At 31.5% G+C, this 24425-nt stretch overlaps 1 protein-coding gene and 1 pseudogene across 2 annotated transcripts in view; both read right to left on the bottom strand.

Annotated features, from left to right (window-relative positions):
* Positions 1-277: 277 nt before the first annotated feature.
* LOC144569647 (uncharacterized) lies at positions 278-22491 on the bottom strand. Its single transcript, XM_078320110.1, has 2 exons — positions 20134-22491; positions 278-455 (listed from the first exon to the last, which is right to left on the bottom strand). The coding sequence occupies exons 1-2, from the start codon at positions 22438-22440 to the stop codon at positions 405-407; spliced, it is 2358 nt and encodes a 785-aa protein (XP_078176236.1). The 5' UTR covers positions 22441-22491; the 3' UTR covers positions 278-404.
* The window catches only part of LOC144567137 (receptor-like protein EIX2), a 31862-nt pseudogene continuing 26712 nt past the window's right edge, over positions 19276-24425 (bottom strand). The window contains exon 3 of the transcript XR_013515357.1: positions 19276-19836. The product of XR_013515357.1 is annotated as a receptor-like protein EIX2 (transcript). The remainder of the gene's footprint in view (positions 19837-24425) is intronic.

Raw genomic sequence — 24425 nt, 5'->3', positions numbered from 1 at the left:
GAAAAACACACAAGAAGTCAACAATAACAAACAATGAAGTCCATAAAATAAAAGAAAGACACAAAATTTTACGTAGAAACCCTTTCGGGAGAAAACCACGGGAGCACAGCTCAAAATCACTATAATAAAGAGTCTTACAATATAAGAAAATTATTAAGCAAATAACACTCTCTCACATTCTCCTACAATTTCATACAATAATTTATGCTATTATCAAAGTGTATTTGGGTGAATTAAACAAAAGAAAAAACTCTAGAGAAGAACTTGAAGAGGAGCCTTCTTTTTTAGCATAGAAGAGAGCAGCTTCACAGATGAGACCATTTAACTCACGGTTTGACTTTTAATCAATTGAAGAGTACAGTGGCGGTTTGAAGATGAATTCCGCCACAAACAACAAAAATGGACTACGACCCAATTTCTTTTGTCTTCCACATTATAACATCCATAACATATACCTCTCAAGCATACTATCGACCATCTGAAAATAAGTATACCTCCACTTTACTTTGAATAATAGGATGAAAAACACCACTAAAAATCCTGTCACAAACCCAAACTCGATGAACAAATACAACCACTTGTCCCTATCATTAGTAATTTTTGAATTGGAATCGTTATTACCATCACTCTGAGGAAGTCTCCCACTGCTAGCGCAACTCTTCTCTAGTGGGGGTCCACATAGGTATGGATTGCCACTGTAGATTGATGGGTCATTAAGCGTCTGCAACTGATGCCCATTTGGAATGTTCCCAGATATATTATTGTAAGAAAAATTGAGCACTTCTAAAGAGTATAAAGTGGATATGCTTTGTGGAATAGTCCCTGATAGGTTATTCTTGTGAAAGTCGAGTGACTCTAGAGATGTCATATTTCCAATTTCAAGCGGAATGTTTCCTATTAAATGATTGTGGGACAAGTTTAGATTCAATAAACCATCAAGAACAACTATCTCCTGTGGTATTTCACCAGTTAGATTATTGTTTGATAAATCCATACTCCTCCAAAATGAAAGGCCTCGAGAATTATACTCAAGGATCAACCCTTTGGTAATTGCATTTATTCTCCAATAAGAATTATAATAATTGTTCAACAAGAACAAACGACTCATCGAAGTAAAATTATCCAAGCCTCTTGGCAATGGTCCATAAAAGTAGTTATTTGAAAGATCTAAGACTCGTAGATAATTGAGTTGTGTCAATTTGGATGGGATATTACCAGAAAATAAATTGGACTGCAACCTTAGAATTTGCAACTGCTGAAAGCTTTCTCCTACCCAATCTTGTATTATCCCGTGAAAATTATTTTCTCCAAGATCAAGCAATCGTAATCCACTGCAAAATTGCAAATCAGATGGGAACTCTCCAGTTAAACTGTTTTTTGCAAGCTGAACCTCTATTAGTGTGACTGAACAACTCAAAGAATTGGGCAAAACTCCAGAGAGCCTATTATTTGCAAGATTTACTACGCCACTGATGTTAGACCAGCAAGGAGGAAGACGCCCTGATAAACTATTACTCGAGAGATCAAGAGAAACCAAACTAGTTAATCCGCAAGGAAACAACTCTACAATTTCAACAGTGTTATTGTTCGAGACGATCGGTTTATTCTTATATGGTGACTTACGGCTTTTACGCAGTTGTCCCGAGAAGGAGTTATTGGAAAGATCTAGTTCATACAAACTTGTAGGAAGAAATGGTATTTTTCCCTCAAGCCGATTATTACTCAAATCCATATACACGAGTTCGGTCATATGTATCAAGCTGGCTGGTAACTTCCCACTAAGTAAGTTTGTTGACAAATCAAGGAGGCTAAGTGAAGATAAACTCCATAACCAATGGGGTATACTATCATCAATTCCCGTGTCTGTGAGGTATAGAACCTTAACTTCTACTTGTCTTCGGAGCCAAGAGGGAAATTTTGGCCCTAGTTTGCATGAACTCAAATAGATTCTATTCAGTTGGAAAGAAGGGGTCCAATCACTATCAACCAAAATAGTTATGTTGTTTTCGTCGAGGTATAAATATTTTAGTTTTAACAAACTAGTTAGATGAGTTTCTGATAGTAATCCTGTGAGGGAGTTAATACCAAGATTAAGATGGACAAGATTTGTTAAATTTCCAATATCAATTGGTATTGTACCACTTAGGTTATTATTCCAAAGGTTAAGATGAGTTATACTTGTCATGTCTGTTATCCACCCTGTCAAAGTTCCAGATAAGTTAGTTGATGAAAGATCCAAATACTCCAGATTCCCCAATGTGTAATTTGACAACTTGCCCAATAATAACTCTCGAATATCTCCTTCTATATTGTTCCAACGTAAAGATAAGTCGGTTAATTTTGTTAGACTATGCAGTGGTGGTACCATGCTAATAAGTGAATTGTTACGGAGTGTAAGTTTGTTTAGAGAAGTTAGATTTCCCACCCAATGGGGTATGATGGTATTGAAGTTTTGATTAGAAAGATAAAGCACTTTGAGGGAGGTGAAATTCACAAAAGGGATTGATTGTGGAATATGGGTTAGATTGTTTTCGAACAAAACTAACACTTCAAGTGATGATAATTTGTTCAAAGTTTCCACCCAATCATTTGAATCTTTAAAATCAACTCGTGACATTTCCATATGTTTTGGATTCCTCAGATTAGGTAACCACCATGTATCGGTCTTCAACATGAAACTAGAAAATGGGTAGCCATTGCTACAATCAAAGTAGATTAATCTAGAAAGGTTTCCAAGTTGAGGAGATATCATTCCTGATAAGCCTGTATGAGACAAGTTGAGATACTTTAAGTTTCTAAATGCGCCAATAAATTCTGGAAATTTACTCCCATTAAAATTATTAAAGCTGAGATCCAAGTATTTTAGATCACTAAGAAATATCAAAGATGGGCTGATCTTGCCTACCAAACTATGGTAGATCCAATCATAGTAGCCATCTCCAATTATATACATATTGTCCAGATTATAAGGTTTGGTATTTCGAAGGTTTAGTTTGACAACATGACCTGTTTGATTGTTACATCGGATCCCTGCCCAGTTGCAGCATTGTTCGCCACTCCATGAAGCCAAACGACTTTTCGTATCACTGACACCAGCTTTGAATTCAAGAAATGCTTCTCTCTCACGCTCAATACAACAATTTGTCAAGAAGGTTTGAATGAATAAGAGGAGGAGGAAATTGAGTGAGGAATAGTGCATCTTTAGTTAATGTGAGAAGCTCTCAATTAATGGTTCAGTTAAGTCTTCTAGTTGCACCTACTTATATATACAAGTAGCTAGGTGTTGTTGGTGCCATTATATCGTGAGATTAAATATGCAAGGTACTAAGACAGTACTACGACACCACAATTCATGATACTTATGGCTGTAACAAAGTGTTCACACACGTATATTTTTGTTAAATCATGTAGTGATCATCCAACTTTTTATAAGATTAAATTTGACTGGAGGCGAGCCTTATGCTTACTAATTATTAATCCAGTGCAATGTTCTACAAGATTTATTTCGAGAATACAAATGTTAATTCTAAATAAAAAAACACTAATCCGACTGTTATATTATTTAATCTTTGATGAATTATTTTATATATTGTTTTTGTATGGAGCGGAAGGAATAAATTCTTAAAGTCGAATGCTTTTATAAATAATATTCTATGGTACTAGCATATATATAAATGGTACTTAATCAGAAATTATACCATTTTTTTTTAACAAATGACATACATGTACAAATAATTTGCAGCTTAATACTTTTGATGTGTTGGTCATGCCTTACATTATTAATGAATCAAATTAGAAAAGCAATGTTTGTACGGCAATGTAATTGATAAAGTATTATGATTTTGACCAGAGACTTCAATTGTTGAATTTTCCATAGTGAAAGCTCCTTTTGATTGTTCGACAACCGCATAAAATTGTTCAAGTGATGAATTGACTGCACTACTTTAATTTGACTAATTAATGACAATTAATTGCGAATGAAAGCGACACGTTCTTGAAACTTTGATTAGTAAAAGATCCGGTAGGAAAAATAATTAGTGTTTAAAGATTACAAAAATTGTATATTGTTTAGAATTTCTTTAATATTTTTTTGGAACAATAAAAAACTCACTTGATCTAAAAATTCTGGACCATCCGAAAGCAGTGATTTTTTACCTACCAAATAGTAAAAAAAAATTCAAAAAAACATAAAATTTAGTCTTCAAGTATATTTTTATATGATAATAATGTTGAGCAGTTCAGATCAATAATTTGGACTTTAAAGACGGATATATGAATCCAATTCATGGAACGATCCACGCATTGCAAATTACCATAGCCTCACTTGTGTTTAAATATCAAAATTTTACTTATATAAGTAAAGCTCTTCTAATGGAATTTTAGTGTCATTATTACAAAAATATAAACAAATTATTTTAGCACGCGCATTGGTAGCGGGGTGCAAAAACTCATGTAGCTTGCACAGTTATCACTACATATTCAGAGAAAAAAATGGGCAAATATCATAGAAATTTGATGAAGTTGAAAAACATTCTGGAGTAATTATCTAACTAGGCAGGTATTTGATGCTAAGGCTATCATCTCTTGATTAGTCGCCATGATCAATGATGCAGACATTTAATTTCGATAAGATTAATTTAAATATATGCATGAGGCAATTAATTAATATTACAATCTTGTGTATATTTTTAGCAAAAATATACCAGACAATTGGCTCATCCAACTTTTTATAAGATTAAATTTGACTCGAGGCGAGCCTTATGCTTATTTAATCTTTGATGACTTTTTTTTATAGATTGTTTTTGTATGGAGCGGAAGGAATAAATTGAAGTCGAATGCTTAATTTTATAAATAAAATTGCAACTCAATACTTTTGATCTGTCGGTCATGATGCCTTACATTATTAATGGATCAAAATAGAAAGCAGTTTTTTCACGGCAATGTAATTGATAAAGTATTATTATTTTGACCAGAGACTTCAAATGCTGAATTTTTCATACTGAAACCTCCTCTTGAGAGTCCGACAACCACATAAATTTGTTCAAGTGATGAAATGACTGCAGTGCTTTGACTAATTAATGACATTTAATTGCAGATGAAAGCTACACATTCTTAAGCTTTGACTAGTTAAAGATCATGTAGGAAAAATAAGTGTTTAAATATCAAAATTTACTTATATTAATGGAAAATTTTAGTGACATTTCTACAAAAAAATAATCTACATCCTCTCTAGCAATAAAGTAGATGAAATTTATTTATTCTATTTAGTGAAAATTAATTGTTTGTTAAAATACTTAAGATAAAATCTCATTTGCTATTGTCATATAAATAAGATTCTTTTTGTATTGAACCAAGTGGTGATAGAAATTTTTTAACTCCTCACCATATAGACATACACATGAAATCTCAACAAATACATCATCAAACAATATCTAATTATTTCAGTTTTAACTAAACCAAACCGACGAGCACATCTACACGCGCGTGAGACATCTCTGGGAGGTTGACTGTCATCCTTGTTTGCTTCCACCAGCTGCACAGATCTCGCATATCTATGGTGGCAATTTCCTCAATTATCTTTCCACCTTCAGCCTTTGCAAAAAGCAACCTTCCATGTACACCAGTATTAAATCATCTCATCAGCCGACGATCATATATTTCTCCACCATAAATAATGGATGAATTGTTCATGTACCCATCAAAACTTATATCCAATTTCCCCATCAAAATCACAATATATCTTATTTCCCCATCTAAATTTGAAATCCTTTCCTATTTCCCCTCATTTTGGTTTAATTGAAATAATCTTAATTAATTAATTATTAACTTTTGATTAGTAAATTAAAACGACCTTTAACCCTGTTAACTCTTTCTCCCCGTTAATTAACTCTCATTACGAAAATAAAATTAAGAATTATAATAATGTTGGGACTTTTATGGATACATCCTTCGAATTATAATAATGGCTCACAATTTTTTTTTTTTTTTTTTTAAAAACATGGTAGTAGCTACCAGCATAATGACTCACTATTAATATGATTATTTTTGTTTGAGTGAGGCTATGGTGATAAAGTACGGATCGGTTCGTGTTAGTGAATTCATAACTTTATTTTTAAAATTTAAATAGTCAATCTAAATCGCTTAATTTAACCCTGTTAACTCTTTCGAGGAATTTTTTACAGCCCTAATTTTCATAAACTTTTAATAAAATATAATATTTGATCTGTTTAGCGGATCATGGATCATGCAAAATTATTTCCAAGAGCATGGGGCGAACTATTTCCATGAACCTCTAATAAAATATAATAAATAGGGCTGTGGCTAATTTGCTGCCGGCAGCATTTCTATCGGCGGTGCTGCCACCCATTTTTCTGTTTTGTGATGTCCAAAAAACAAATCCAAACCATTGGATGTTTAATCTATATTATAATCTACTTGGAGACCAAATTTTACATTTTTTGGAATTTTTTTACTATATATTAAGCTGGTTTGAAAACCGCTGATTTTAATAAATTTCTGCAGCATTGAAATCAGCGGTTTTCAAACCAGCTTAATATATAGTAAAAAAATTCCAAAAAATGTAAAATTTGGTCTCCAAGTAGATTATAATATAGATTAAACATCTAACGGTTTGGATTTGTTGTTTGGACATCACACAGCTAAATATAGCCCCGGCAGCACCTCTGCTGAAATGCTGCCAGCAGCAATTTAGACAGACCCAATAAATAGTCTGTTTAGCGGGTCATGAGTCATACAAAATTATTTCCAAAGGTGAATAAAAAGTATTTTCATGTGGAAACAATAGGGATTTCCATGCGTTACTATTTTTATAGGTCTTTTGTTGAAAATAATTAAGTGTGTCAGAAATTACAATTTCATTTCCATAAACCCTTCCTCCTCTTGAAAATAATATTTTCTCCCCTTGCAAAAAGGGAAAATTATTCTAGTAGCGCTGTCGACCGGACAATGAGTTCAGATCTAGTAAAGTAACCCAATTATTGGATTTTAAATCGGGACCGTCCGATTCGAATCCGTAACAATCCATCCAAAGTGGAGTACACATATCCCGAGCAAGAAATCTGAATTCCAAAGCAATCTTGAGCGACAGATTCGAATCAGACGGTCTCGATCCAAAACCCAAAACCCAAAAGTTGGGTTACTTTAGGGGATCCAGACCCCCGGACAATGGAGTTAGATTGATGACCCAAGTCAAAAGATACATATAAAAGACTAAATGAAACGAATCGGATAATGATAATACACCTTTAGACTTGAGGTACCATCATTTGATTCCTCTTACACCTTTTGACCTGAGGTCATCTAATAGGACAATATTTATAATCGGTGTCCGATAAATAGAAAATGAAGAAACCAAACTGAAATTGAGTTATCATTTTCTGAGACAGACAAAGACTGTGACTAAATTAGATGACTTCAAGTCAAAACGTGTGGGAGGAAAATGATGGGCCCTAATAACACGTTTTTTGGGTGAAAACGGATTTTTTTTTTTTTTGGTTTCTGTGAAAACGGATTGGATAGTAATCAAACTTATATTGATATCCGCTTTAATTTTTATATTTAGATACAGATTTAAATCTTAACAAATTCAAATATAATTCTGATATGAAAATGCAATGTTACTTAAATTTTATGAAATAGATTAAATTCATCATAAAATAATGTTTTTGTACTAATATCTCTAAATAAATATACATATTATCAAAACTAAAATTCATAACAAAAATTATATTATGAAATGTTGTGCTTAATTATCTTTGAATATACAAAATATATTTGACCAAGATACTAATTTACCTACTTTATGTTTACTAACCATAGAATACACATCCATTTTGTTTAGTCTGGTGATTGTGAGGAAGAGAACTTTCAACAACTTTTTAGTATATATAGATGTGGACGGGTATATTGATATATTTATGGGGGAAAATTACTTATATTTTCAATTATTCTAGTTTCACCACTTTGGTGACATTTATGCTCACAAGGCACCACATCAAAACGTCCATGGGACATGTTCAGAATGTATAAAATAAACAGAAAAAATAACCATATAACATTTATTGCTTGAACTTTATTTAATAATTGTTATACAAGCAATACAGAGTCCGGCTAGTATGACATCGGTGTCACATGACACTAACTTCAAAATTGATTGAATAGACTTTAAATGACTAATCCAAACTGTTCAAACCAATTTACTTTATGAGTGATGCGTTTACATGCAAATTTTTTATATTTTTGAGTTATTTTAGTATCAAATCAAGTGGTAAAAATATTGAAAAATTAATGTATTAAAATTAACTTAAAAAATCACACACTTGACAGCTTGACTTAATATCAAATAAATTCAAAAAGTTATAAATTTTACATGTAAATGCACAACTAATGAAGTAGATCGGTTTGAACGGTTTGGATTCACCGTTTGAAATCGATTCAATAGGTTTTGGAATTGGTGTTATATAAACTGAAATGACACTGATGTTATACTAGCCAAACTCAACAATACATTCAAGGGATAATACATATATATTCAATTACAGAATGGGCATCAATTTTACAAGCAATAATATAACCTAAGCATTCAAGCAATAAATCAATCAATGTATTGGTTCCAGTAATAAGCGCACAGTACGGGTTCAAGTGCCCTGGTCGATTCATGCATTTAAGTAATAAATCAACATATATTATATATGAGCAGGGTTCAAATGTATCATCATTTTGGTGCTCCAATATGCTTCATATATTTTGTCTTCATTTTCTTAGTCCGAACAGTCGATCCGAACCGCTCAACATGATCTTAATAATAAAATATGCTTGGAGACCAAATTTTATATTTTTTTAGATAGGTACAATATGACTTTATCGGATGGTTCAGAATCTCCTTAAAAAATTGATTTGTGTCTATCTTAAAAAATAGTAAAAAAAATTCTAAAAAATATAAAATTTGGTCTCTAAGCATATTTTATTATGAAGATCATGTTGAACGGTTCGGATCGACTGTTTGGACTTTGAAAATGGAGATAAATGATGTAGTCCATGTAGAGCATATTGGAGCACCAACATGATGGTACATTTGAACCCTCCTCGTTATATATTATATAGATACTAGTATCGTGTCCGTACATTGCAACGAAGACAATATAAATTTAATAGAATATGAAGAGACTTATTTTATTAACATTTCACCCAGAATTAAAAAATATATATATAAATAAAAATAAAAAACACAAAAAAAGAAGAGATAAATAATAAATAACAGTAAAGAAAACAACAACAAATAAAAAAAGGACAAAAAATAGGTCACCATATTCTCATACATATCTAAAGCACATTCTTTAATTACATACATATTAACTTTTCTTTTAACTGGTACATAACAGTTTTCTTTGTTCTTCAAAAGAGACAAATCCAAATTAGAAATTTTTTCTCACATGAAATGTGGTCAAAAAATAAAAAAAATAAAGTAAACATCAAATGAACAGTTGTAAGACAATTAATAATTAGCAGCAGGAATTTTTTCTTTATAAATATAATAAAAGGAAAACCTTGCCACAAGCCTTCTCAAAAGCAGAAACAATTTCCAAGACTAATGTATCCTTTCTTGTCCCCAAAATGTACGCCTTGCATACTAGTAATTACAGTAACTTATATCAGTACATTTTGTAATATTAAAATCACAAATTAAATTAATTTAACATGTGCAACAAAAAATTAATTGTACCTATTTTGGAGTCCTTTTCAAAAAGCTTACACTACTACAAAAAAAAACATTTCAGTATAGCTTGCAATTGCATTCTACCATCGGATTCCGAACCGTTACTTATCGACCAGATAGAAAAGGTATATACATATGCCATCGGCTCAAAATATATGCCGTTAATTAATATACCATCAGCAGTGCACATTATAACTACTACTACTTAGAGCATCTACATCCCTGAAACTATTAGAGTTTCTAAGCTGATGTGGCAGTTTCTAATCCGGTTTCAGTGATGTGGAAGAGATTCTTATTTAGAAACTATGCAGGAAAGTTTCTTATTAAGAAACTGTTTATAAACTCTATGTTGGCCAAATGATTGGCTCAAATTGTTTCTCCTTTTTAATTTGTTGTTGACGTGGCTTCATAGAAATTCTAAAATGAGTTTCAGAGATGTGAGAGTTGGAAATTTTAGAGACCATAATTTATAAAAAGTAGTTAACAGTTATTTAGAAACTCTGCTGAGTTTTAGGGATGTAGATGCTCTTATTACGGATGGCGTTCGACTATTATGTCATTAAAATTAAGCGTTCTAACTACTACTGCTTATTGCAAAAATTATGTGGTTTGGTTTCCTATGAAATTTCTTTGGTTCTCTCCAGTTAAATATATATGTGGCTCAAAACGAAAATTAAACATTATATCCAAATTTTTATTTTTGCCATTCGAAAAAAAAAGATAAATAGAACGAATTAATGAAAATTCTACTTTTGATCAAATTAAACATTATATATGTCTCGTACTCCAAACGCTGCAGCTAAAGTTTGTAGGGCCCTAACTTTTTTTGGCGAATCAGAACACTCCAATTTGGTCAACACACAAAATAGTGTGGTCAAAGCTGCTGAAAATAAATAAAAAATTGTTGTCGGCAACTTCAAGTTAGTGTGGCCAGTGTCAAAAATAGAATTTCTCAATTCGTGGCTATTTTTTTTTTTCTGAATGGTAAAATTAATAATTTCGGAGCATATATAAAAGGAACAATAGAATGAGTACAGTGAATTAACTATACAGAACTGGATTCGTATTCTTCGAAGTATCTGACTTAATTAGTGCTCCAGTATTTTCATGAATTTTCACTTAAAATAATATAAACAGATTAAACAAAATAATTTTAAGAGTTGCTCATAGAAATAACATGTCTCCCAACTTTCCACTTATTTCCAAAGGCATGGAGCGAGATATTTCTATTAACTTCATATAAAATATAACATTTGATCTGTTTGGCAGGTTATGGGTCATGCAAAAGTATTTCTAAGGACATGGATCAGTGAGGTATATATTTCCATGAACCTCCCATAAAATATAATAAATGATCTGTTTGGTGGATCATGAGTCATGCATAATTATTTCTAAGAGTGGATAGGAAGCATTTTCATGTGCAAACAACAAGGATTTCCATACACTACTATTTTCGTAAGTCTGCCGTTAAAAATAATTAAGGGTGTCAGAAAATACGATTTCATTTTCATGAACCCTTCCTCTTCTTAAAAATAACATTTTCTCCTACTACAAAAAGGGGAAAATTCTTGTAGCTGCCGACTGGACAATGAAGTTAGATCGATGACCCAAGTCAAAATTAAGATACATGTAATTAAAGACTAAATGAAACGAATCGAATAGTGGTAATACACCTTTAGACTTGAGGTCCCTTCATTTGATTCCTGTTACACTTTTTGACTTGAGGTCATCTAATAGGACAATACATATAACCGGTGTCCGATCATTTTCTGAGAGAGACTCAGACTGTGACTAAATTAGATGACCTCAAGTCAAAACGTGTAGGAGGAAATGATGGGCCCTAACGCGATTTTTAGGTGAAAACGGATTGGATAGTGATCAAATTAACTTATATTGATATCCGCTTTACTTTTTATATTTAGATACAGATTTAAATCTTAACAAATTCAAATATAATATGGATATGAAAGTAAAAGGTTAATTACCTTAATGAAATAGATTAAATTTATCATAAAATAAGTTTTTGTACTAATAGCTATAAATAAATATACATATTATCAAAACTAAAATTCATAGCAAAAAGTGTATTAAGAAATGTTGTACTAAATTTTCTCTCGAATGTTGTGCTTAATTATATTTGAATATACAAAATATATTTGACCAAGATACTAATTTAATTACCTACTTTATGTTTACTATATAACCATAGAATACACACATGTCCATTTTGTTTAGTCTGGTGATTGTGCGGAACAGAACTTTCAACAGCTTTTTTGTATAGATGTGGATGGGTATATTGATATATTTATGACGGGGAATTACTCTTAATATTACTTTATTCTAAAAGTTTTAATAATCTTTTAAATGAAGCTTAAATTAAGTACAATATTATAAACATGATATATCTATAAAATAGAATGAAATTAATTTGGATTATGTTTCATTGCATATTAAGTAACTTAAAATTTCAACGGCTTAAAATTAGTAGTTCTTCATGCATCGATCATGAAACAATACTTAAATTGCATAAAATTTATTTGGTTATAATCTACGTGATCAATAACATATCTACAAATTTACTTTTGAATTTTAAATTGGTAAATGAATATGATATTTCACAATTAACATTAGCTGGATTTTGGCCAAATAATTGATAATTTATTTCTTTTTTATAATTAATCATGTTTATAAAAATATTAACCTTAGGAAAAAATTTAGACACTGGAATTACAACTGGTAACGCAACATGTGAAATAGAAAATATAAATCGTAACGTGAAAAAAAAATCATGATGAGTAGACGGTTTTAATTGGGTTCATTTTCATTTCCAGAGAAATTAAAACAATCAAGGAGGTTGACTGTCATCCGGGTTTGCTTCGATCCACCAGCTGCATAGATATCGCACATCTATGGTGGCCATTTTCTCAATTATCTTTCCACCTTCAGCCTTTGCAAAAAACAAACTTTCATGTAACCAGTATTGAATCATATCAGTCAATGATCATATATTTCTCCACCATAAAATAATTATCAGTACATATTTCTACAAAGGATTAGACACTAGGAACACCAATGGAAACGCACCATGTGCAATAGAAAATAAGGATTTTTTAAGGCCTTTTTAGTTTTAGATATTTTGTAAAAACGATCCTACATATTTAATTTCTTTATATTTTTAATGTTATGAATAAAAGAACAGCCTAAATAAGTTTCATATAACACGTTAAGAAATACAAAATTAGATAGTTCTTAGCTAGTACATGCTTTGAGACAAATTTAAATGATTTTTATAGGAAAATATGCACCAGATGAATTTATTAAGCCAAAATGAATAGCTAGTTCTAATTATAAATATTTAATTTGTAGTGATGCATTTGGTTGATAATTGACCAATAGTGTTATGCGGTTGAACTGGCGATCTTTTTTTCCTTTTTTATAATATATTATTTTTATTGGGTTGATAATAGTGTTATGTGGTTTTAATTGGGTTGTTTCACTTCCAGAGAAGTGGTGTTTGCCTGTTTGGTTGAGGCCCAAAATAGAATAAGGGGTTTAGGCTTAATTATTTTAACAAATGCGGATTAATCAGGCCAGATTAACTATAGGCATAACTTTAAAATATGCCTCTAAATTTAAACCACATATCTATATCGCTTAAGAGTTAGCCCCCCAACAGTCTTGCTGTCATTAACTATTTAATTTTTTTTTTTCGGTCTTTCTTCTTTTGATACTATTTTTTCACCCTCAATTCTTCCATCCAACTATTCCATTAGTCACTTGGGATTTTCATCGCACACCTTCATTGCAAACAGTTTTGATAACAGAAGCCGTAAACCAGCTAACATTAGCACTTGTAAGATGGATTTTTAGAACAAAGTGGTTATTCAATCCTCCAAACAAACACTTGTCCAAAACCTTTGTCTATTTTTGACGGCCTAATGCGCAGACATCTCGACTGGTTCCTGTGATTTTTAGCCTGGACTCAAAACGTTTGCAGAACCTGAGCTTGCCTTCGTCAACAGGCATTGGTTTGGAAAATTAATTGCAGGCCCGTTATCACTACGGCAGAAAGGACTTTCTGCGACCGGGATTCCAGTCGCAGAAAGTTGAGTCGCCGGTCTCAGATAGGGTTAAACGGTCGCTGATCTAATATTCCGGTCGCTGAAAGCCCGGTCGCTGTAAGCCTCATCGCAGTTACTCTTCTGCTGGGTTTTGATTTGGGCTGGCGGAGTGGCGCGCGTTTTTTTTATTTTTTTTCAGCGACATTAACAAAAAAAAAAAACTTTCAGAGACCGGTTATGACGCCGGTCGCTGATGCCGCTGGTCGCCTGAAGAAAAGTGAATTTTTTTTATTTTTTGGAAAAATTTCGCATCAGAGACCGGTATCAACGCCGGTCGCTGATACCGATCGTAGAAAATCCTTTCTGGATGAATTTTGGGCCTGGTTCCTTTTTTAAGCCCAGTTTTCACTATTCACAGCCATATACCATCAATTTACTATTCACGCGTTGAGACCCAATCAAGTACTTTCCGCATGCAAGCTTAATTTTCTGATTCCATCTACCTGCTAATTATGATTTCTCATCTTCATACAAATCGTTCACTATGGAATAGTTTGTATAGTCTTTTTCAATTTAGAGGAAAAAAATAGACTTCTCCGTTAACTCTGAAATCCATTTCTTCTTAGAAGTCTTTTAAGTCGTTTACATTTGAGTAGACGGTTTTAATAGGGTTCAATTTCCCTTCCAGAGAGGTAGATATGTGAAGAGAGGATTCCTGGCAATTCTCTTCCGAAGTGAACAGCCACGAATCTGACGGTTGGGCCATTTTCAAAAATAAAAAATGAGGATATTTGTGTAATTTTTTAATTGAGGATATTAATAAAAATTTCAGAAGGAGATACATCATACATTAATGTCTTAAAATAGCCGACTTTTGAATTCATTTGAATTTATACAATGAAAAGAGGACTAGATCGAGGACAACGATTTGTATTTTTTGTTGTGTAACTAATAAATATTGACCAGTAATAATAAGTCCATCATTCATCCTTTAAAAAGGGCAAGCAATATAAAAGCAATAACAAAATTAGAGCTTTTAGTTACATTTTCTGTTGTGCAGCAAAATTCATGATTCCGAACATCAGAATCAGAATCAGGATCAACATGATGTTCGTAAAGTGAGAATCTAAAAATCGGAATCAGATGTCTTAGTTGAAATGAGCTAAATTAGATTGGAAACTCATATTTCTAGCCACAAAAAGTCTTTTTTATATAAAAATATATGTAAATAATTTAAAAAGTTTCATTCATATAATTTCGTAATTAATGTTAAGCAACTCATGAAGCATACAAAAGTAAAATTCGAAGCCAGACCGATTTGATTTTATGTTACGTACTAAAAAAATATTATAGCGATGATAAAAGAACACAATTTAAAGTATGCATGTATGCCTAATATATTTTATTAAGAAATAAATAATTAATATATAAGTAGAGAATATTTTATCAAATTTGAGCTTCAGGCTGATTTAATGGCCCTTGGAAAAAGATATAGATATATAGAAATTAATTTCATACATACAATTAGACTTTTGCTAACGGGTAACCCGTGACCCGTTCCGGGTTGCCCGTTACGGGTAACGGGTAGGACGGGTAAAGGGGTAGGTCGGGTACGGGTAAAACCCGTAACGGGTAGACGGGTAAATTTCCAAAAATGTATATCCGGTCCGTTTATTACCCGTACCCGTTGCGGGTTGACGGGTACGGGTACCGCGGGTACGGGTCCGGGTATCTGGGTACGGGTCCGGTCCGCCCAATTTTTTTTTTTTTTTTTCTGTTTTTTCCTTGTTCTTTTTTCTGTTTTTCTTTCCGTTTTTTTTTCTGTTTTTTTTTTCTGTTTTTCTTTCTGTTTTTTTTCAGTTTTTTTTTTTCAGTTTTTTTTTTCAGTTTTGTATTTCCGTTTTTTTATTTTTTCTGTCTTTGTTTCTGTTTTTTTTTCCTGTTTTGTTTAATATTTTTTTTCTGTTTTTTTTACAGTGTCGTATAAATATTATTACGTGTTTATAATTCGATTTTTATAATATGAATAGTTCGATATCAAATAGAGTATATATATATACATGAAATTATCAAGTCGCGTCTTTATAATTTATAAATGAATAAAATTTGTACCTTATATATAAAAATTATTCGTACGAAAATTTGTATATTTATACGGCTAAGTACAAATCTATTTATTTATTTCTTTAAGTAAGTCATTTTATTTTATTTTCAAATTCTCATTATAATTAAAACAATAAATTATAAATAATAATATCTTAAATTAATTTATTACATTAAAAATAATTATGAATAATTTGAAAACAATAGATTAAAAAATAAAAGTTACCCTCCTCCTTTATTCCGGGCTTGGGACCGGCTATGTAAAATAACATAGGCGGAGTTCTAACTTTTTTTTTGTTAGTAATTGTTCTTTAAAATGAATAATTTAAAAACTAATTGAAATGTTTAGAAATTATAATTTTTTAAAATAACCATAAATATTAAAAGAGGTTAGAAAATTATACCGACACTACCTATCTAGTTGTTTGGATTCATATACCATTGTTCGTTTTCTTCCGCACCGTCTAAATCTGAATTAGGTTGAGGCTGCGGCTCGGTAACGCTTTCTTCAGTATCAGCTGCAGAAGATGATTCTTGAGCTTGATGTTGGTTGCGCTCGTCAGCATTAATCCAATCTTTCAAGCACACAAGTCTTTCAAAAACATGTGGACCCAATTTACTGCGTTTGTCGGAGAGGATCCTGTTCGCCGAACTAAAACAACTTCTTTAAAAAAAAATCCGGAAAAAACAGAAAAAAAACAGAAATAAAATCTAATATATTTAAAAATAAATCTAACATACTCAACAAATAAATACAATTACTTACCATATTCAACAAATAAATCTAACCTAGTTATATAATGAATTTCAAATACAACTTCTTTAAAAAAAAAACAGAAAAAAATAAATCTTAAAAAATCCGGAAAAAACAGAAAAAAAACAGAAAAAAAACAGAAATAAAATCTAATATATTTAAAAATAAATCTAACATACTCAATAAATAAATACAATTACTTACCATATTCAACAAATAAATCTAACCTAGTTATATAATGAATTTCAAATACAACTTCTTTAAAAAAAAAACAGAAAAAAATAAATCTTAAAAAATCCGGAAAAATCAGAAAAAAAACAGAAATAAAATCTAATATATTTAAAAATAAATCTAACATACTCAACAAATAAATACAATTACTTACCATATTCAACAAATAAATCTAACCTAGTTATATAATGAATTTCAAATACAACTTCTTTAAAAAAAAAACAGAAAAAAATAAATCTTAAAAAATCCGGAAAAAACAGAAAAAAAACAGAAATAAAATCTAATCTATTTAAAAATAAATCTAACATACTCAACAAATAAATACAATTACTTACCATATTCAACAAATAAATCTAACCTAGTTATATAATGAATTTCAAATACAACTTCTTTTAAAAAAAAAACAGAAAAAAATAAATCTTAAAAAATCCGGAAAAAACAGAAGAAGAAAAAAAGAATTTGAAAAAACAAAAATAAAATGATTAAAATCTAATCTATTTAAAAATAAACTAACATATTCAAAAATAAATACAATTACTTAACATATTCAACAAATAAATCTAACCTAGTTATATAATGAATTTCAAATACAACTTTATTTAAAAAAAACAGAAAAAAATAAAATTAAAAAAATCGGGAAAAAATAGGAAAAACAGAAAAAAAAAAGAATTTGAAAAAACAAAGATAAAATCTAACCTATTGAAAAATAAATCTAACATATTCAAAAATAAATACAATTACTTAACATATTCAACAAATAAATACAATTACTTAACATATTCTACAAAAATAAATGAATCTAACAAAAATGAATCTAACATATTTTTTTAACCTATTAAAAATAAATCCGAATTTCAAAAATAAAATCTAACATATTCAAAATAAATCTAATTATTTCACAAGTTCACATAATCACATCTAACAAATCTAACATAAATTAAATAAATGTAACATTCAATAAATCTAACAAATCTAACATAAATTAAATAAATCTAACAAATCTATCATAAACTAAATCTAACATTCAATTTAAATTATACATTTATCTACAACAATAAATCTAATATCAAATTTTAAATTGCTCTACAAAAATAAATTAATCTAACAAAAATGAATCTAACATATTTTTTTAACCTATTAAAAATAAATCCGAATTTCAAAAATAAAATCTAACATATTCAAAATAAATCTAATTATTTCACAAGTTCACATAATCACATCTAACAAATCTAACATAAATTAAATAATTGTAACATTCAATAAATCTAACAAATCTAACATAAATTAAATAAATCTAACAAATCTATCATAAACTAAATCTAACATTCAATTTAAATTATACATTTATCTACAACAATAAATCTAATATCAAATTTTAAATTACTCTACAAAAATAAATTAATCTAACATAAAATAAATCTAACCTTTAAATTTCGCGGAAAAATCTTGCGGGAGGTGCCGAACTTTGTAATTTTGATACCTTCGTAATTCCGTAACGGGTTTAGCGAACCTCTAATTCCGTTTTCGTATTGGTAAAATGAATTAAATTACAACCATATATTTTTTTAAAAATAAATTTAAAAATTGAGAATAATGAAAAATGAGAATTTGAGATTGAGTTTGAGGGATTGAGAATTTGAGTTAGAATGTGGAGAGGAAGAGGATTAGAGGGGTGTATTTAAAGAAAAAATTGGAGAGGGAATAAAATTTGAAAAAAAAAAAAAAAAAAAAAAAAAAAAAACCGACGTGACCCGGGTGGGTCCGGCCGGGTTTGATTTGACCCGGACCGGGCCCCTCTTGAACCGGCGGTACAATTCAAAATTTGAATTTCAAAAGTGGGTACGGGTAAAGTTGGCGGGTACGGGTAACGGGTAACGGGTACGGGCAACCGGGTAAAGGGTACGGGTAACGGGTACGGGTACGGGTAGGCGGGTATAGGGGTACGGGTAGGCGGGTACGGGTTGGCGGGTAGACGGGTACGGGTATAACGGGTTATTTTTTAAATCACGTTCTCCGGTCCGTTTATTACCCGTACCCGTCTACCCGTCTACCCGTCTACCCGTTTGTACCCGGGCAACGGGTACGGGTACCACGGGTAACGGGTATGGGCCGGGCAAAACGGGTTCTACCCGTTCCGGGTTTAGCAAAAGTCTACATACAATCTAGATATATTTTATCAAGAACCTCTTGTCAAGTATTATTACCAATTTATATGTTGAGAAGCCTGATTGGAATTTCTGCTGATTAATATGATTCTTTAATGCTTTAAGTACTAAGATGAATATTTATTATTTGTTCTCCGGATTCTATACAAAATCTATGTATTATAGACAATACTTAAAGATGCGCTGGAAATAATAAATGCAGGACAATTGGAAATTATGTGCATCAGCATTACACTGTATTATAGCCGTCAAATATTTTCGATCAAGCAACTCCCATTCATAACCCTCCATGTGCATGGATTATGCACTCCAACCAATCAATTGTAAATCTAGTTCTGTCACCATCAAGTAGCTAGTTATCCATCAATATTTTTCAAATAGCCCAATTATTATCATTCAACTTCTAAAATTTCATAGTCTTCTCCATTCTACACGACATATGTATGATTATGAATACAAACTCAAATTTAAACACACTCAAGCTTCAATCACTCCTATGCCGAAGCCCAAGGTGCTCTGATACCAAATGTTAGGAACGATCGCAAAAGCATTCAATGAATAATTTTGTCGAACGCTTTGTGAGCATACACTAATACCTGATCAAATGGAAAAAATATGAAAGATACACAAGAAGCCAACAACAACAAACAATCAAGCTCATAAAATAAAAGAGAGACACAAGATTTAACGTGGAAACTCTTTCAGGAGAAAACCACGGGAGCACGGCACAAAATCACTATAATAATGAGTTTTACAATATAAAGAGATTATCAAGCCAATAACACTCTCTCGCACTTTATTACAATTTCATACGCTAATCTATAAAATGATCAAATGTATTTAGGTGAATTAAACAAGGAGACACTCTAGAAAAAAAAAAACTTGAAGACGATCCTTATTTTTTTTCTTTAACCGAGAAGATAGCAGCTTCAGAGATGAGACTCTTCAATTCACGGTTTGACTTTTAATCAATTAAAAAGTACCATGCTGGTTTGGAGATGAATTCTTCCACAAACAATCAAAATGGGCTGCGACCAAATTTCTTTTGTCTTCATATTATAACACCCATAATTATATATATACCCTCTCAAGCATACTATCGACCATCTGGAAATAAGTATACCTCCACTTTACTTTGAATAGTAGAATGAAAAACACCAGTAGAAATACTGCCACAAACCCAAACTCGATGAACAAATACAACCACTTGCCCCTATCATCGGTAATTTTTGAATTGGAGTCGTTGTTATCATCACTCTGAGGAAGTCTCACACTGCTATCACAACTCGTCCCCAGAAAAGGTCCACATAAGTATGGATTGCCACTGTAAATTGATGGGTCATTAAGCGTCTGCAATTGATACCCATTTGGAATGCTCCCAGATAAATTATTGTAAGAAAAATTGAGCACTTCCAAAGAGTATAAAGTGGATATGCTTTGTGGGATAGTTCCTGATAGATTGTTCTTGTGAAAGTCGAGTGACTCTAGAGATGACATATTTCCGATTTCAAATGGAATGTTTCCTATTAAGTGATTGTGGGACAAATTTAGATTTAATAAACCATCAAGAACAACTATCTCCTGAGGTATGTCACCGGTTAGATTATTGTTTGACAAATCCATACTCTTCAAAAATGAAAGGCCTCGATAATCATACTCAAGAATCAACCCTTTGGTAAATGTATTTACACGACCAGAATAATAATAATAAATTTTCATCGGAAACAAACGACTCATCGAAGTAATATTATCCAAACCTCTTGGTAGAAGTCCAGAAAGGTAGTTATTGGAAAGGTCTAAGAAATGTAGATTATTTAGTTGTGTCAATTTGGATGGGATATTACCAGAAAATAAATTGGACTGCAAACTTAGAATTCGCAACTGTTGAAAGCTTTCTCCTACCCAATCTGGTATTATCCCGTGAAAATTATTTTCTCCAAGATCAAGCAGTTGTAATCCAATGCAAAATTGCAAATCAGATGGGAACTCTCCAGTTAAACTGTTGTTTGCAAGCTGAACTTCAATTAGTGTGATTGAACAACTCAAAGAGCGGGGCAGAACTCCAAAGAGCCTATTATTTGCAAGATTTATATTGTGACTGATGTTAGACCAGCAAGAAGGAATGTGCCCTGATAAACTATTGCTGGAGAGATCAAGAACATACAAACTAGTTAGATGGGTTTCTGATAGTAGTCCTGTGAGGGAGTTATAACTAAGATCAAGATAAACAAGATTTGTTAAATTTCCAATATCAATTGGTATTGTACCACTTAGGTTATTATTGTCAAGGTCAAGATGAGTTACACTTGTCATGTCCGTTATCCACCCTGTCAAAGTTCCAGATAAGTTAGTTAATGAAAGATCTAAATACTCCAGATTCCCCAATGTGTATTTTGACAACTTGCCCAATAATAACTCTCGAATATCTCCTTCTATATTGTTTCCCCATAAAGATAAGTCGGTTAATTTTGTTAGACCATGTAGTGGTGGTACCATGCCAACAAGTAAATTATCACTTAGTGTAAGTACGTTTAGAGAAGTTAGATTTCCCAGTGTAGCGGGATATGGCCCCACCAGTTTACAGTGTTCGAGAATTAGAACATCTAAACTATGTAAACTACCCACCCAATTGGGTATGGTGGTATTGAAGTTTTGATCAGTAAGGTAAAGCACTATGAGGGAGGTGAAGTTCACAAAAGGAATTGATTGTGGAATATTGGTTAGATTATTTTCAGACAAAACTAACACTTCAAGTGATGATAGTTTGTTCAAACTTTCCACCCAATCATTTGAATCTTTAAAATCAACTCCTGACATATCCATATGCTTTAGATAGCTCAGATTAGGTAACCACCATGTATCGGTCTTCAACATAAAACTAAAAAATGGGTAGCCATTGCTAACATCAAAGTACATTAATCTAGAAAGGTTCCCAAGTTGAGGAGGTATCATTCCTGATAAACCCGTATAAGACAAGTTGAGATACTTTAAGTTTCTAAATGTGCCAATAAATTCTGGAAATTTACTCCCATTAAAATTATTCCAACTGAGATCCAAGTATTTCAGATCACTAAGAAATATCAAAGATGGGCTAATCTTGCCTACCAAACTATGGTAGATCCAATCATCAAAGGAGTAATCTCCATAGATGTTTAGATAGTTGATATTTCGAAGGTTTAGTTTGACAACATGACCTGTTTGATCGTTGCAGTGAATCCCTGCCCAGTTGCAGCATTTGTCACCACTCCATGAAGCCAAACGACTGCTCGTATCATTGACACCAGCTTTGAATTCAAGTAGTGCATCTCTCTCATGCTCAATACAACAATATGCCAAGAAGGCTTGAATGAATAAGATCAGGAGGAGGAAATTGAGTGAGGAATAGTGCATCTTTAGTTAATGTGAGAAGCTCTCAATGGTTCAGTAAAGCTCTCAAAGAGTTACATCTACTTATACAAGTAGCCAAGTGTTGTTGGTGCGATGATATCCTGAGATTAAATATGCAAGGTACTGAGACACAAGGATACGTCAACTCTTTGAGGTATTAATTAAGACAGTACTACGACACAACAATTCGTGATACATATGGCTCTAAGAAAGTGTTCACACACGTATATTTTTGTCAAAATCATGTAGTGTTCATCCAACTTTTTATAAGGTTAAATTTGACTGGAGGCGAGCCTTATGCCTACCAATAATTGCTAAATTTTCCAAAGTGAAACCTCCTCTTGATTGTCCGACAGCCGCATAAATTTGTTCAAGCCATGAATTAATTGACTGCACTACTTTGACTAATTAATGACAATTAATTGCAGATGAAAGCTACGTACACGTTCTTGAAGCTTTGATTAGTAAAAGATCCTGTAGAATAAATATGTGTTTAAATATCAAAATTAACATAATACAAATAAAGCTTTTCTATTCAAAAAAATTAGTGTCATTTGTACAAAAATATAAACACATTATTTTTGCTAAGCGTTTGACATTCTGTATGTGTTGTTAGCATAAAAATAAGTAACTATGTCCTTCTACATGAAATCTACAAAGATCACACACACATGACACGTTGTGACTCGCTGGTAGCATTGGTGCGGGGTTCACAAACTCATGTAGCGGCCATATGCACACACTTGTATGCTTTCAACCATTATTGCAGTATATTTGGTTTGCCACACTGTTGCTTGCACAGTTAGCACTGCATATTCAGAGAACAAAAATGGGCAAAAATCATAGAAATTTGATGCTCAGCAGGGATTTCACTGAATTTATTATTAATAGAAAATAAATAAATAAAATATCGAAATAAGGGTAGGATTCGGTGAAATTTTGAAATATAGGAAGAATAGGATAGTTTATCCTATCCCATCTTCGTCCATCATGTCCCGTCTAGTACTGTTCATTGTGTTTTTTGGGGTTAGAAGAACAATGAAGAAGAAAAAAAAATTATGAATAGTACTAGATTGGTTAGACTATTCGGTGCAGGACTATTTTTTTTTAGCGATTTTGTATGATTAATGACGAAATTAGCTGGACTGAATGGTACCGTTCTTTTTATATTTCAAAATTTTCTAGAAACCTACTCCTATATATTTCGATATATTTTTATTTATTTTTCTAATAATAAAAAAATCGGTTTAATTAATTGCTAAGGTTATCATCTCTTCATCACTAGCTAGCTAGTCGCCATGATCAATGATGCAGACATTTAATTTCGATAAGATTTTAACTCTACGCATGAGGCAAATAATTAATATTACCATATTGTGTATATTTTTAGCAAAAAATATACGTGACATTTGGCTCATCCAACAGATTGATTGTGATGATTTTATTAGTAATAAATTTATTACACAATCATGTCAATCGTGGACAAAATAATTACAAAATTTTCTACTTTTTTTTTTGTGAAATAGCAGGCAAAGTGCCTACTAAATTCTATTAAACAAAGAAAAACATGTACAAGACGAATTTGCCGGATATATGGTTATATATATGATCATCTCTTTTTATATTTAATTATTATGTCATTAAAATTAAGCATTATAAGTACTACTTATTACAAAAATTAGTTATGTGGCATATTACTACAAAAATAACTTTTACCATCGATTATATACCAACGGTTTTATAGTAAACCTGAAGTAAAACATAAATGTACAACACCGGTTTTTAAAAATCCATTGGCGAATAATAGTACAATTACCACCTGTTTTCTCTGAAAAACTGGTGCAAATAAGTTTTGCACTTATTGCATCCGTTTTCTTTAGAAAAAAAAAAAAAAAAAAAAAAAAAAAAACTAGTGGTGAATGTGTTGTGAATGTAACACATTCATCACCAGTTTTCAGTAAATAACCGGTGTAAAAAGTTTACTATCG

The sequence above is a fragment of the Carex rostrata genome, chromosome 2, assembly GCF_964058835.1.
Source record: "Carex rostrata chromosome 2, lpCarRost1.2, whole genome shotgun sequence".
NCBI lineage: Eukaryota > Viridiplantae > Streptophyta > Magnoliopsida > Poales > Cyperaceae > Carex > Carex rostrata.
Note: the sequence above shows the minus strand (reverse complement) of the source record. Positions and strands in the feature narration are given on the sequence as shown.